At 34.5% G+C, this 16,728-nt stretch overlaps 1 protein-coding gene across 6 annotated transcripts in view; it reads left to right on the top strand.

The window, feature by feature from the left end:
- Positions 1-16,728, top strand: part of UBE3A (ubiquitin protein ligase E3A) — a 92,690-nt gene that overhangs the window by 46,954 nt on the left and 29,008 nt on the right. For all 6 annotated transcript variants that reach the window (XM_059180226.1, XM_059180225.1, XM_059180228.1 and 3 more), the window contains 2 exons: positions 4,665-4,972; positions 11,392-12,638. In XM_059180226.1, coding sequence (XP_059036209.1) covers positions 4,665-4,972; positions 11,392-12,638 — 1,555 coding nt within the window. The remainder of the gene's footprint in view (positions 1-4,664; positions 4,973-11,391; positions 12,639-16,728) is intronic.

Here is a 16,728-nt window from a genome sequence, read left to right as displayed (position 1 = left end):
CCTCAAATCTCTTACTAGATTTATAACTTGTTACATAACTGCTCTGAGCATCAGCACAATGATGGTTTATATAGCCAATTCATAAACTTAGATCTTAGTAATAATCATAACAGTAGTAGCAGTGAACTCATTGTGGGGCTTACTAGATGCCAGGCAGTGTTCTTACTGTTTTATATACATTAACTCATTTAATTCTCTCACACCCATGATAATTGTTAATATATACCATCACTTTAATGATGAGGAATCTGAGACACAGAAACGTTAAGTAACTCATTTACAGTTACATAATTATAAGTGGCAGAGCCAACATGTGAAGTTGGGGAGCCTGACTTCAGAGTGCAAGCTCTTAACTGCTAGGGCTTACAGCCTTTCCAGAGTGGGAACATCTATAGCACATTGGTTCTCAAGAAATTACAGATACATTACCTTTACAGAATATTGTGGTATTTTTTCCTTAAAAAATTTGGTATACTTATGAGGTAGCGGATATGCATAAATATGAGATTCAAATTTTTTATTTTTCAGGGTTTTGCTTTTTTTTTTTCAAGTACATATTATTTATGGGGTTTTTTTTCTATAGGAGTTTTTAGTACTGCTATTTTTAAGGATTATTTTGAAACCAGTCACTTTCTGTGAGACAATGTAGTGGAAATGATTTAGACTCCAGAGCCAAAAGACCCTGACTCCTGTTCTTGTCCTGATTCTGCATTTTCCTTCATGTGATCTTGAGTACATGATTTTATTTCAGTTCTGTCTCCTTTGGCTGTGAACTGAAGGTAATCCTCATCATGGGATTCAAATGAGATAACCTATGCCAGAGTGCATAGTATGTTACCAGACACTCATCAATCACTAGTACTGTGTTTGCCTATCTCTTATGTAGAATAACCTGAACTTTAGAACTGAAAGGTAGGAAAACCGAGGGTCAGAGAATTACTTGTTTAGGATCTTACAGATTTTTAGAGGCAGAAGGAGCTGTCATGTAACTCAGATCTGCTAATTTCTCAGTCTAGTTCCTATTTTTGCTGTTCACACTCCTTTATGGATTACACACAGAAGCATTAGGTAATATTACTGGGTTTTGGGAAGGTTTTTCTTAGGACAAAACCTGATATTCTTATTAAGAAAATAACTAGTATTTGGTATTTTGAATTTTAATAATTAATCATTTAAAAACTCATACAGACAGTTTAGTAAGCTTTGAGGCTATTCAAGTCATGTATTTGTATATATATCAAACTAGTATTTGGTATTTTGAATTTTGATAATCAGTCATTAAAGTCATATGGACAATTTAGTAAGTCTTGAGGCTATTCAAATCAAAATGTTAATACATTTTTCCATATTTTTTTAGACTTTTTAAGACATTACAATTTTAAGATTTTGATATATGTTCATAATTTTCCTACATAGTAGAAATACATTCCATTTACATTTTCTTAGGGAAAGCTACTGTATTTCTGGAGAAGATGGTATTATTAATCTCCCATTCTTTAGTAAATGATAAGCAACATATGGTATATATAAATCTTCTAGGTTCTGTATTTCTCTTTCTTTACATGGTGTTACTTTACTCTTTTGCATGGTGATATATCTGGAATAATCCTTAATTTTCAGAAATTGGATTGTTTGTAGGTACGTGTAATAAAATAGGTGATGCCCATGCAGTTTTTAAGTGTGTTTTGTAGGGTTTTTTTCTCTCTCTCTCTCTTTGCATGCATGGGTTGGCATGGAACATTTGAAAAATAGAAGCATCAGAATGAATTGAGTGTTTTTAAATTACAGTTGACCCTTGAACAACATAGGTTTGAATTGTGTGGGTATGTATATATACCCGCGCAATTATGTATTTCATACACACACACACACGCGCGCAATTATGTATTTCATACACACACACACACACACACACACACACACTTTACATGTTGATAAATCCGGACAGTACTATAAATGTATTTTGTCTTCCTTAAGATTTTATAAATATTTTCTTTTCTCTAGCTCACTTTAATGTAAGAATATAGTATATATTACATATAACATATGAAAGTGTTAATTGCCTTTTTATGTTATTGGTAAGGCTTCTGGTCAGTGGTAGGGTATTTGAAGTTAAGTTATAGGGGAAATCTAATGTTATATGCAGATTTCGACTGTGCAAGAGGGTTGCACCTCTGGATGCCAACATTGTTCAAGGGTTAATTGTGCTAGTCTTTGTCACTTACCTTGATAGTTTAGAGACAGAGTTCTACTTTTGAGACAAAAGTCTTATCTACTGCTTATTTGCCGCCTTGTCCAGTTTCTCATGATTAACAGGATACAGCTCACAATTAACAAGATGTGAACTCTATTGCCATTTGCCATTTAGTCTTACATGTTAGTAAGATAATTGTGGAACATTTAGAGAGTCATGTAAATTTTTTTTAATAGTTTCAATTTTTTGTAGTTTTTATTCTCGTGCATGTGAATTTCAGACCCAAAGGAATAGCTATGAATTATGTTTCTTTGGATCCAGTAGATTACTTTTTTTAAGTTACGGTAATCTCACATTATCAGACAATAGAAGCATAGATCTTAGAGTTGAATAAACCATAGAGATAGATATTGTAGCTTGGCTTCTTGCTTGATGAAATAATCTCTTCAGTATCTTTGCAAGCTCTGCTAGAACAGCCAGTTAAGAACGTGAATCTACATATTTTAGGTTCACAGTATAGTAGTGAAACAAGACTTTGCCCTAAGGGAACTTAAAATATTCCATGTTCCTATGACGTGGGATTAATGAGCAAGTTCAGTGACATGTTTTAGGTTCAGCTTTATATGCTCAGAATCATTTTCTTGTAGTATAACACAGCTTTGGATATTTCATTTATAAGTTTATTTTTATATCTCTCATGGTAGATAATTGGAGGGAAAAAAAAGTTTCCAGTTAGAAGTTCTATGTTAACTATAAATCAAAGTATTTACAAACTATTAAAACAAAATAGTAATTACATAAAGGGAAGTTCGATTGATACTTTTAACTAGACTCTCATTTTCTTAATGTTAGTTTTTTAAAATGATTAATTACTAAAAGCCTTGGCCATAAACCTTGTGACTTTCATTTGTTCTACTGAATAACTGAAGCACATATATCATCAAACAAGTTTATTTCTCCCTTTTTTTAAACCAAAGAAAAGCACATTTGATTTCAGCAATGATTTTGATGAACCTGCTAGAATTGATTGTTGGGAGCTAGCGAACCCCAGGTTCTTCCCACCACACTCACCTGCTCATTCATACTCACCACACAGAGATCCCCCCAAATTGAGTTGATTGGCACTGTTTGCCATTCTCTTGGTTGGCTATGAAATCCATCCTCTTTTCCTGCTGCCCCGAGCAGCATCCTCTGTTTGTTCAGGGCTTTTGTTAATACTGAACAAAACATTGGGATTTCAGAACCCAAAAAAGAAGCCAGGTCTCTTTTTTACCATCGTTAAGACCATTCGTTTTCCCCCCACCCTTTTGAAAAATGGTCAATAAAATACCTTTTGCAGAATTCCCCCCAGAGAACCAGGGAATCCTTTCCACTCTCAGCTCTTCCGAGTCATGTGGCCCTCCATGCCAACCTGCTACCCTACTCGTACCCCAGCCCTTTTATAATAGGACAGATGTTGAACAAGGACTTCCTTCCACAGAAGGAAGGAAAATTTGTGTCTTAAATAGGCTGACGAGTTAACACTGTTTTAGAGTCAAAAGAGGGTTGGTCTGAGTTAGGAAGCAGAACAGAGAGTCTTTCTGACTCTTTTAGCGTAGAAGTGCGTGCCTGCCATGGAGGGATGGATCTTTAAGGGCTTGTTTGTTCCTGCCTTGAGTGTTCCACAAACACCAAACTTTTCCTACTACCATGTGCAGGAACTCATGGTCACAGACTCCATGTCTCTGGGAAGCTCCAGAACTCAGTTTGGTCCCTGGTTTTCATTCATCTTGCTAGGCTTCCTGTCTGGATTTGCCTGAAGAGTTTGGATAAAACATGGCAGGTTAGGTAGTCCTCCCTGTCCTTCCTATTCTAGCCCAAAGCATTTCCTACCTATTTTCTACAGTCCCAGAACATAAAACCATTTTTGAGGCAGGCAGGGAGCTGGGCTTTATGGGCAAGAGGAGGGCCTTTGCTGCCCTGCTGTCAGCTATGGGGAGTCCCAGGTAAAAGCCTTCGACAGCTGGAATTAGAGCTGTCACAGACAACATGGCCACCTCTGGGTCTTTATGTGTGAAGATTTTGTAAAAGTTTTTATTAAAAAGTGTGTGTGTGTGTGTGTGTGTGTATATATATATGTGTATATATATGAAAAAGAAAATAATCTAGGTCATCTATTCATATACATATATATATGAATAGATGACCTAGATTATTTTCTTTTTCTGAAGCTACTTAAAAAGAATAAATAAAATGTTTATAGAATTTCTGCTTAAAAAAAAGTTATCTTAGGCAGTATTTTATCAGACATTTCACTACTTAAAAGTTGTATATAAACTGTGAATCTCCATGTTCTTCACTTCATCTTAATATGCAGATTTATTACTTTATTGCTTGACTAACTTGCCTTGCTTTAAGGTCCCTTGAGCTTTTTACATGGGAGCTATACTAATCTTAATCACTGTGCTTATTGTTTGAATGTTTGCTACAGGAAGCGAGCAGCTGCAAAGCATCTAATAGAACGCTACTACCACCAGTTAACTGAGGGCTGTGGAAATGAGGCCTGCACGAATGAGTTTTGTGCTTCCTGTCCAACTTTTCTTCGTATGGATAACAATGCAGCAGCTATTAAAGCCCTCGAGCTTTATAAGATTAATGCAAAACTCTGTGATCCTCATCCCTCCAAGAAAGGAGCCAGCTCAGCTTACCTTGAAAACTCGAAAGGTGCCCCTAACAATTCCTGCTCTGACATAAAAATGAACAAGAAGGAAGGACAAGGAGCAAGAGATGATTTTAGAGGTAAGATGCTCTATTTTTAATTGAGAGTTTTTGACTGAAACCTGGGTTGGAGATTTAAATAAAATGTGTGACATTTTTGTTTTGTCTAATTGTGTGGACGTTAGGACATGATAGTACAGTGGTATTTATTTACCACTCTGTTACTTATTGCGATAAAGGGCAGAACTAATAATTGAAGTAACAGTTTAAGAACATTTTAGTGTTAATGGTCCCTAATTAAAAGCAGATTATATTCCAAAAGTTCCTTTGTTAATGGATTCCTTTGTTAATGGAAGTTTTTGAACATTTTCCACTAGGAAAAATATATTAAGTGGTAATCTCCTAAACTAGACCACAAAATCTAACTAAATTATCGAATAGCTGGACTGAATATGTGGAATGACTTGTGGAAACCTAGAACTGTGAGGTGAAAGAAACAGAAAGAAGTGTTGGCATTCTTTTCCATTTCTTGAGGGCAAAGCAAAATTTTATAGCCGTTGAGAAATAATTCAGATTTTCTTTCTAATATTCTTCCCATATCCTGCTCAGATTCTTCTAGGCATTTGGCACACTCATGCTGCAAAGAATTGTCACCACCTACCAGTGGCAGTCTTCCCCCAAGCCCTTATTTTCTAAATGATCCTGCATTTCAGGATCATTTTTTAAAAATTTTTAAAAAAATTTTTTTAAATCTTTAAATCCAAGCTTTCTTTTCCTCAGTTACTAATCAGTGTTAGTAACAAGGTAATTGAATTTCTGAATAATTTGATAGGGCTCAGCCCTACCAGAGGTAATTATTTTTTAAAAGAGGAAGGTTTTTGTTGAAGACGTGTATAAGTTGAAGAACAGCTCCGAAGTTTTCAGTAGCATGATTTAAATGCAGGATTAATTTAATTGGTGACATGGAATTTTCTTGTATTTTTTACTTTAACCTCACAGTAAAAGGTGTTTTCATAACTTGGTAACTCTACAGAGCTTCAAAAGGTGTGCTTGTTACATGATTTAGCTCATACACTATAGATAAGTAGGTTAATGTTGTCAGTATGTGTAACAGGGAAGTTGCAGCGAGTCTATTATACACATTTCTCAAGCAAGTGTGCATCACAGAGTAACAGTTACTAAATGTAGAATGCGCTGGGGCAGTTAAATGCAGTCTGCAGTAGGGGATTATAGTACAGGGTGGATGGACACATCTTTTTGCTATGTACTTAATCATAGGTGCTTATTGAGTGGTTATTCCGAGTCTTTGTTTCCTATTTTTCTCAAGTCTGTGTAATTTAACAGTTCCTTATACTTTATTCCAGTATGCTATTCTATCTTCCTACTCCCTTTTTTCTGTTAACTTCCTATTTACTGTAGTTTTTTTCTACTAGGAATTAAAAATGCATTAACTACACTAGTACTTTCATTTTTATTGTTAATTATATTTGTTGGTTCTCTTTACAGAATTCCATATGTATTGTTTAGTGTGCCCCAAATTCTGTTTTTGCATAAAAATTTTAAGTCTAAAAGTTTGTAGATTATTTTCAGGAACATACATATATTACAAAATACACAGATATCCCATATAGGAATGTTTCTTCATTAAATATTTTCTCAGTAGAACATCTCTTTTTATTGATAAACATTGTGAATATTTGTATCTAATGTTTTTTAAACTAATTTATGTCTGAAAATTTCAGTTTAATATTTTAAAAGTATTGTTAAATTTTATATGGAATTAGTAGAATGTCAGAATCACTTGAAGGTATTCTGAACAACATGTCAACAAAAGGTGTCTGGGTCTAGAGTGTTGCTGTCCCTTAAGATATAGCATGTGATTCATGAAAAATAACTTTTTGTTATTAAGTTTATGATTTGGTGATTTAGGAAACTGTTTTATGTCCAACAAGACAGTTACTTTATAATAGTTACTTACTCTACTTTGGTTACATTTTAGGAAATGGGGGGTTTTTCATTTTCTTGTAAGAAGGTGTTACAATTTTTTTCCAGTTAAAATAATGGGAAATAAGCTCCCGGTTAGCAGTTTTACACTTTTTGGAAAGAGATTACTGATGTTTAGCAGAAGATGTCCTCTGAAAGTAGAGCAGTCCTATGAAACTTTCATGAGCCAAAATGGCATACACAGCGAAGAAGCAATTATCATTAATTTATACAGAAAATATTTTGAGGTTCCCTTATCCAAAAAATAGCCTCTCTCAGGTTTTTCTGATACCTTAGGACACATCTTGCTAATGGATGTACAAAAATGAATTGAGATAGACACAGACGCCCGCAGACACAGTTCAAAGCTATGGTGACTTGAGGCTGAGATGCTGAGTGTAATTCCTGGGGAAGGGCATTGTTAGTGCTACTCTTGCTCCTCTGAGTATGTTTTGCCTCTATAATGGCTTCCAGTAAAACAAACACTAAATGTGTTTTTGCTTTTTAACTTTCTTACTATAAGTGAAGTTGCCTAGTGGGATTTTTTGAAAAGCAGGTGTATCTACATATCGTAATAGAACAGATCTAAAGATTAACTCTTAAAGAGTTAAAGCCCATAAAAGAAACTACAGGTGTTGACAGGAGGGGCCAAAGATCAGATTCATGGTGTGGTAAACTGTTATTTTTGTGGTTGAACTTTTATAGTTCATTTAATGATCATTTGCATGTATCTTGTCTTTGTGAAACAAATATTAAAAGAGGTAGAAATTTTATTGAGAAATTTTATATGTTGTACAATACATGTATATGAGTCCTCATGTTTGTCACAATGAAGATTGAATTACCTCTGTGCCTCTAAAATTATCCTGTGCTTCATTTAAGTATTTGTTGACAGGCCTGCCACTTCCTTGGTATATTTAGGCTTTTATTATAGTGTACTACATTTTACAAATGCAATCTCCATAAAATTAATAGACAAAATATATCATTTTTTCTCTTTCCTGTAAAATAATGTATTTGAATAGTTTATTCAAAATGCAGAGACTATTTGGCGTGCTCCATTTTGATTTCTTCCACAATTTGATGGGTGTTTTTTATTGACTTGTATAGTACTTGCCTTATGGAAAATGGTCTTGGAAATATTAGTAAACGTTGCTTTTTACTTTTTAATTTGAAGGACAGTATTTTATAATTTGTAGAGACATGTATAGCTTATGCTTAAATAATTTGAAGATGTTATTAGCTTATTTGATATATTAATAAAAAATTAGGAGATTCTGTTACACTCAGAATATGAGTTAATCATGTTTGACCCCATTTAACAGGAAAAGAAACCTTCAAAAGTGCATCAGTGGACTTCCACTTAGGTAATTGGCAGACCTGTGCCACATGTCATCCCCCAGGTGCAAATGAGGATTACAATACTAGTGTTTAGTTTTTATAGTTTCTGTTACATGATGGCATGTCAGAGAAGAGGGGTGAGTAGATTTGGAGTTTCCAGCCTACAGTGTCTGTCCAGGTACATTAGAGAGTTAGAGGAAGACCAGAGTTTCATAAGATCACCTTTTAGATACTGAATGATTAATAATTCTAATTTGGAGTTATAAATAATCTCAGTATAAAATATAAGTTGCTATATTTATGTGAACTAAACTAGGATAACACAGGACACAGAACTCTTGGGGTACTATCCAGCATTGAATGTAGACATCTTTATATCAGTTGAAAATTATGTCCTTTGGTCGATCATTAATGGTTTTATATCCTTTTAGTAATTGGTTAGTCTTAGCTGTCGACCAACATTTGAATACTTTGAGAAATAGCAGATATGTGTGATAGTCCTTAGGGATCACAAAAAGCACACATGTACATATAAGTAACATGGAACTTTAAAGTGTTGTTAATTATCTTTGCTCAGAGCATTCATTCTTCCTTTAGCTTTTAGAATAGGTTTTACAGTTGATATGTAAAATGAAATTCAATTATCTGATGTTTAAAGGATATTTTTACAACCTCATTTATTAATGAGGTTGTTTGACTATAGGGCCAGAATGTTTTTATTTCTATATTTTCATGTGAAATGTGATCATTTATGTTCTTATTTGAGTATTAAAAAAGTTTATTTTATCCCCAGTTGCCTGATATTTATGCAAGTCATAAGAGAAAAATAGTGTTGTTGAGGTATATTTCTTATCTTTGGTAAGGTGAGATTTTGTGATTATTTAGCTTATCTCAGATTATAAGTGAGAAAATGAAAGGTGGGGTTTTTTTTTGGTTTGTTTTTCTTTTGAGAATAGATCATGAGAGTGAGTACATCAGAGCTAAGCTAATTTCAACTTTTAAAATGTTGGGTTTTTTCCTTCTTTTTTAAATTGAAACTCATGGTAAGTACCAGGGAGTTTATCATTTGAGGTATTGAATCTGTGAGTTGTCAATTGTATGATGTCTCCAAGCATTGAGCTCTATTACTCTTGGAGTTGGAATGTTTTATATGGTTTTCCTCTTCAATCACTGTATTCAGTGCTTTCTATGAAAGAGTTAAATATTATGAGAGTTCATATGAAACTGATGAAATTAAATTAACATTTGAATAAAAGATGACAACTTGGAGTTTTAGAAAACAGCATGTTAAAATTCTTTTTTGTGTGTGTAAGTAAGCAAAGCATAAGAGGGAACACACATGGAGTTTTCCTTTTTTGTTCTAATGTGTTTCATTCAGTGGCATTCCATTTTGGGAGTGGAATGCTTATGCATTCCATAATTTCCAAACTTAACTCTTAATTCCTTTCAAGAGGATGTATGTATAGATTTATATTTTGTTGGTGAAGAGAATTGGAGCCATATGTTTATCTGGTTTTTGTTTAAAAGGATATTCCCTGGCAAATATAAAAAGAGCAAATATAAAAGTACTTAAAAAAGTGATAATGGAGGTCTAAGCTACTATTTAGAGACAGATGTGAGAGGGAAGTAAAATGCATACCAGCAAACTGCTACAGACTCTTTCATCCCTGTAGTAGTCCCTCCTTCCAGAGATTTTTATCTCAAAAATCCTTGAAATGTTCTTTTCATTCTTGTTTCTTCTGTGATTTCATTGGAATTTCAACTTGTTAACATTAGTATAACTCTGAAAATGTGTAATAAATTGATATTTGGTCTAGCCTTTCATTGCCTCCTGTCATTTTTGCCTCTTACAAAGGGTTGTTTCTTGATCATGTGGTTTTCATGGATGTGATAGAAAAACATAATAAAATTCCCTTGGATTTGAGTAATACAGACTGCAAATATAATGGTAATGATGGTAATGCAGTCTGTGAAAAAACCAAACAGCTCATCTTACCTATAAAATTTTTAGCACCAGAAAAGTACCAAGAAGGATTAAGCATAATTTAGACAGTCTGCTGGTATTTTAAAGACTTTAACGGCAAGGTGGGGAAAGGTGAAAAGCTTCTTTCTGTATTAGTAAGGATCAACTAGACTGCAATATTAAGTATATACCAGAACACTAGCTTATTAAACAAAGTGGAAATTTATTTCTAGGTCCTCTAATAGCCATGATATTCAAGGTTGGCAAAGTTCCACATCACATAATCATTCAGAAATGCTGCTGTAGTGTCATTGTAAATCTTTAGCACATGGCTTCCCAAGCATCCTGGGAATATCATCTCATTTAGCCAGAAGGAAAAGCCTTGGCCTGAAAGTAGCACTTAACCTCAAAAACCTGGAAAAGCTGGGAGATATGATCCAAATCTGCCCAGAAAGGAGAGGAAAAAGATTTTGGTGACTACCTAGTAATCTGTTTTCACTTATTGTCTTCTAAGTTGCCTTCTACCACTCAATATTTTATTACTCTTGTCACTATTTCCTGTTTCTTCCAACCTGATTCCTGGCTACAGATGGCATTGTTTGTCAGCTTGAGATCTTATGAGAAATGGTGTAGTAATTTTTCTCAATCACCCTTGGAATGACCACCCTGGGAAAAATTGAAAAGACTAAGAAGGAACCAGTTTGATTTTAAGATACATAAAAGTAAGACAAGGGCTGTTTCCCAAAGAGGATGCTCAAAGAACCTTTCTTGACTTTTCCTCAGTCTTTTGGGAAGAGTGAAATAAGAAAGAAACCTCTCAGAAGAATGTGTTTCTGCTCTAAAATAAGGTTGTAAGAGGTATATTGTGATGAATCAAATCAACACATGATTGTCTTGGTTCATATTTACATGTTAAAGCTGCATGTTAATTTCCACTGTGATTGTGAAAGAGTTTGAGCTCATTGAAAGCTACATATTATTGAAAGAATGTATAAAGAATGGGTGAGGTTGTTGGCTATTGTAGTAGTTCACTGACAAAAATAAGTAAATCTGTTTTGTTTGTTGAATCTAAGTATTAGAAATGTTTTAAAAGAGTTGTAAGTCATAAATGGTATTGAGTACAAAATGGCTGTTTTACTTTGCACTAGAACTTAAGACAAACTAAACATACTTATAAAAATAAATGTTCTCCTTTTTTTCTCTAATTTTTTAGATGTGACTTACCTAACAGAAGAGACGATATATGAAATTCTTGAATTATGTAGAGAGAGAGAGGATTATTCCCCTTTAATCCGTGTTATTGGAAGAGTTTTTTCTAGTGCTGAGGCATTGGTACAGAGCTTTCGGAAAGTCAAACAACACACCAAGGAAGAACTGAAATCTCTTCAAGGAAAGGATGAAGACAAGGATGAAGATGAAAAGGAAAAAGCTGCATGTTCTGCTGCTGCTATGGAAGAAGATTCAGAAGCATCTTCTTCAAGGATAACTGATAGTTCACAAGGCGATAACAACTTACAAAAATTAGGCCCTGATGATGTGTCTGTGGATATTGAGGCCATTAGAAGGGTCTACACCAGATTACTCTCTAATGAAAAAATAGAAACTGCTTTTCTCAATGCACTTGTATATTTGTCACCTAATGTGGAATGTGACTTGACGTATCACAATGTATACTCTCGAGATCCTAATTATCTGAATTTATTCATTATTGTAATGGAGAATAGAAATCTCCACAGTCCTGAATATCTGGAAATGGCTTTGCCTTTATTTTGCAAAGCAATGAGTAAGCTACCCCTCGCAGCCCAAGGAAAATTGGTTAGACTGTGGTCTAAATACAGTGCAGACCAGATTCGTAGAATGATGGAAACATTTCAGCAACTTATTACTTACAAAGTCATAAGCAATGAATTTAACAGTCGAAATCTAGTGAATGATGATGATGCTATTGTTGCTGCTTCAAAGTGCTTGAAAATGGTTTACTATGCAAATGTAGTGGGTGGGGAAGTGGACACAAATCATAATGAAGAAGATGATGAAGAGCCCATCCCTGAGTCCAGTGAATTGACACTTCAGGAGCTTTTGGGAGAGGAAAGAAGAAACAAGAAAGGTCCTCGAGTGGACCCCCTGGAAACTGAACTTGGTGTTAAAACTCTGGATTGTCGAAAACCACTTATCCCTTTTGAAGAGTTTATTAATGAACCACTGAATGATGTTCTAGAAATGGATAAAGATTATACTTTTTTCAAAGTAGAAACAGAGAACAAATTCTCTTTCATGACATGTCCCTTTATATTGAATGCTGTCACAAAGAATTTGGGATTATATTATGACAATAGAATTCGCATGTACAGTGAACGAAGAATCACTGTTCTCTACAGCTTAGTTCAAGGACAGCAGTTGAATCCGTATTTGAGACTCAAAGTCAGACGTGACCATATCATAGATGATGCACTTGTCCGGGTAAGTTGGACTTATGCTTAAAAATTAGTACTAGAATAAATACCTAATATTGGGGAGATTGTAATACAGTTCAGTGCATTCACTTGATAGTGACTGTTTGGAAAAAAATATGGCATTATATGGTATAGGAATATATGGATGTTGTTGTATTACAAGTTGTAAATATTCTTTTGTTGTTCCTGTCCAAATTTATAAATGTGTCCCGCAAAGTATTGGTTGTCTTGAATAATGATCACTCTCTATTTGAAAATGAATAGATTTTCCAAATATTGACAAATAACTCCAAAAATTTCTTCTCTGTTCAGAAGACAAGTGGATGTTGGGAAAGGACCAAAGCACAGGAACAAGGGGAATGTGGAGATACTCAGTAATACGTATGAATGTCAAATCTTAACTGGGAAGAGTGCAACAATAAAATCATACCATAAAATAATAAGTGGTATCCAGAAATTCCATGATGTAAAATTTAGAGTTATCGTGAAGGTGAAGTGATCTGGGTAGTTTGGTGCATGCTGCTAGTAAGAGTTCCTGCTGGATCACTTAGAATGCCTCGTATAGCACTGCCTTATTGTGATATTTTCTTACCATTTACGTATCTTTGAGTTGGCTGAAACTCCAGGAATCTTGAAATTAATGGTGCTTTTTATCATTAACCCAATCCAGGGAGATTGAGCTGGGAGAATATTAGGAACTCAAATACCCACCTTCCAAACCTTCCAACTTCCTATTTCTCCAGATTGCCTTTTGTTAGTTTCTTGCCTCCACAAAAAGTAAGAATTTTAGTGCCCCCATTTAAGAATGCAGGCCTGGGCAGAAGACAGAAACCAATTGCCAATCAAGTACCAAAATTTTCATTTGTCCTAGGGTGCTTTATCACAGGTTATTTGTGTGTGTGTGTGTGTGTGTGTGTGTGTGTGTTTTAAAAGTTTTACTTTTAAGTAATCTCTACACCCAACATAGGGTTAGAAGTCAAAACCCCAAGATGAAGAGTCTCATGCTGTACCAGCCAGGGGCCACCCCCTTTACCAACAGAGTTTTATTTATGATACTACATACACCCATCATTACTAGTTTTGTTTTGTTTTTAAACAACTTAAAGTAAAATTTGATGTCAGGTAAAATTAAGGTACAGTTAACCTTCCATACTAATAAAAGATAAGAATGCAAGATACAACTAGGAAATAGTGATACTTATTTTAAAGTATATTTTAGTTTTAGGATGGATTTGTCTAAATCTGAGTATTCATAAAACTGTAAACCAATGGAAAAAGTTGTTTGATATCTCAGAAATTTGAAAGTTGCAGAGATTGTGTGCCTCTTCTGTTTGTTTTAACTGGTTTTTAAAAACACCAAATATATTTCTGGTGTTGAGAGATTCTGCCTTAGACAACTCAAGCAGTTTTTCAACAGAGGCAGAAAGGCATTAGTTGTTTGGAGAAATTATCATTACTTGCTTTCTGGTGTGCTTTCTATTTTACTCTTGTAGTTTTGAGCTACATAAATAACTAATATAATCATCAGGCAGCCAGCAACTTTTATGTAGGTCGGCAGAATGATGGGATATCATATAAGGACGTTGAGTGATGTTTTGTGGAAAGTACATTGAGGTCTGTCTTTGAATTTCGATAGAGCAGAACTGTAAATCCTAAGACCATGCATTTTATGTTTGGCTTCTTGGGTTGGGATCCTTCCATCTATTTCCAGTAAAAGCTATGCCTTGCCTAATTAAAAAAAAACAATGAAACTACTCTTTATAAGATTAACACAGAGTTAGAAATAAAAAGAATTGTCTACCTTCCTTACCTGCCGTCAGCTAAGAAATCTACCCAACCTTATTTTCCTTCCCCTGCCTCGTTTCCCACCACCACCCCCTCTTAGTAAAGCAAGGCCAAGAACTTAGAAACGTTTAAGTACTTGTTATGTACTTCTTTTATCATCTAGAATTTTGAGGAAACAGTCATTTTGGTTTATAAGGTCTTTTTTAAAAGAGGGTTTTAAGAGTAGAACTCTGAACTTCTTAATTATACTGTTTTTTTTTAAGTGAATTCTTAATTCTGTCAAACCTGAATATTACAATTTGACCAATTTTAAATCAGGATTCACTAGATAATATCTGTACATGAATATTGCAAGTCCACAAAAGCAGTTTGCTTCAGAAATCTTGTGTGTGAGGCACTTTGCTTATCATTAGAGATGTAAAGATGAATTATGACCACTGAGAATCTTCTTAGTGCTAAATGCTCATACTAAATGCTCATACTAAACAAATTTTACTCTTCTTTCCTTTTTTCTTTTTTTTTTTAAGTAACAATGTGAAAATGTTAGGAAAAAAAAATCACAGTAGGCCGTGTGAGTTAGTAAAATTAAGACTTTTTTTTTTTTAAATATTTGACAGAAATCACAAGTAGACAGAGAGGCAGGCAGAGAGAGGGGAAAGCAGTCTCCCTGCTGAGCAGAGAGCCTGATGCGGGGCTGGATCCCAAGATCCTGAGATCATGACCTGAGCTGAAGGCAGAGGCTTTAACACACTGAGCCACCCAGGCGCCCTGAGACTCCTATTTTTAAAAAAATATTCATAGTGGTGTGATTATGATAAAGTCATAGTATTTTAATGACAAAAAGTAGTTTTAGGTCATCCTCTCAGCTGAACTCTCAAAAGTACTGATGGATGTTTAACATCTTATTCCTCAAGGATCTTTGCTTTTTTATTATTCTTACTCTTCTGTAACAATTTGACAAAGAAAAACACCAAAAACAAAAGTAAAAAAACTTACTGACTACTTTTTATGACCAGCTAATTTGAACTACAGAGTGGGGTTGGGAAGAGAAGAGGAAATGAGAAATTTGCTGAGCTCAGTATTAATATTTGAATAATTAAGGTTACAGAATCGTAGACTTTTAAGAGCTAAAAGGAGCCTTGGAGTTCCATCTACTCATTTGTCTACAAATGAGGCCCAGAAAATAATGACTACATATATGACACACTTGAGTATGTTTTCTGTTAGGTCTTATTTTTTAGTTACTAATCGTAAGACTGGCTGGCATTGTGGAAAGGGAGGAGTAGTACCTTCCGTTAATAATTACAGATTTTTTTTTTTTTTTTTTTAAAGAAAACTGTTTCTCACTTTCATGTACTATGTAATTCAAACCACACTAGCCAATTATTTCCTAGCTGGAGTTTTCAGAGGAACTGGGTTTTTGTTTGTTTTAAAGATTTACTTATTTATGAGAGAGAGAGCGTGAGTGGGACAGGCAGAGGTGAAGGGAAAGAGAAACTCAAGTGGAATCCATGCAGAGCCCAATGCAGGGCTTGAGATCATAACTTGAGTCCAGACTAAGAGTTGGATCCATAACCAGCTCTGCCACCCAGGCACCCCTAGGGGAACTGTCTTTGATGACAGCTGTACCCAAGAGCCCCTTGAGGAACTATTTTTGATGACAGCTGCACCCAGGTGCCCCTAGAGGAGTTGTCTTTGATGACAGCTGAAGAATTAGTGTATTGAAACTTAGATACTGTTGATTGTAGGACACACGGTTATTTTCTTACCACTTTCAGTAGTAGGAAAATATGCTGCCAGTTGTCTTGAGATGCTACCAGTTTTATGGTATATCCTGATTTCAGAGATGTTAAAATGTGGGAAAAAATGAATTTTAGAATCCGTGAAGTATGGTAAAATATAAGTTGCCTTTTCACAAGTAGATGTCTCAGAATCATTTAAGGACTATACCACACTTCAAATTATTGGAATATTTCTCCCTGGACTTATTTTCACTATATGTTGTTGTTGTTTCTTAGAAAATAATACAGTGATACTTATGAGCTCACTTGAATTAACAATCCAAACCATGACAAGGCTTTTACTATATTTTACTAATAACATTTATCTATTTGTGTATTCTTTAAAAGTAGATAAGTTGTCATTTTTCTTAGACAAAGCATTTCCAAAGGAAAAGGGTCTGAACATTTATTTTCATTATTTTTTATTTTAAGAGATTATGTTAGTAGAGGATGGAGTATCATGGAAGACAATATTGCCATCTATGACATACCCCAAACTGTCTTCACATCTGAACAGGAAATTTGTTTAAC

The sequence above is a fragment of the Mustela lutreola genome, chromosome 7 (genome assembly GCF_030435805.1).
Source record: "Mustela lutreola isolate mMusLut2 chromosome 7, mMusLut2.pri, whole genome shotgun sequence".
NCBI classification, from domain to species: Eukaryota; Metazoa; Chordata; class Mammalia; order Carnivora; family Mustelidae; genus Mustela; species Mustela lutreola.
Note: the sequence above shows the minus strand (reverse complement) of the source record. Positions and strands in the feature narration are given on the sequence as shown.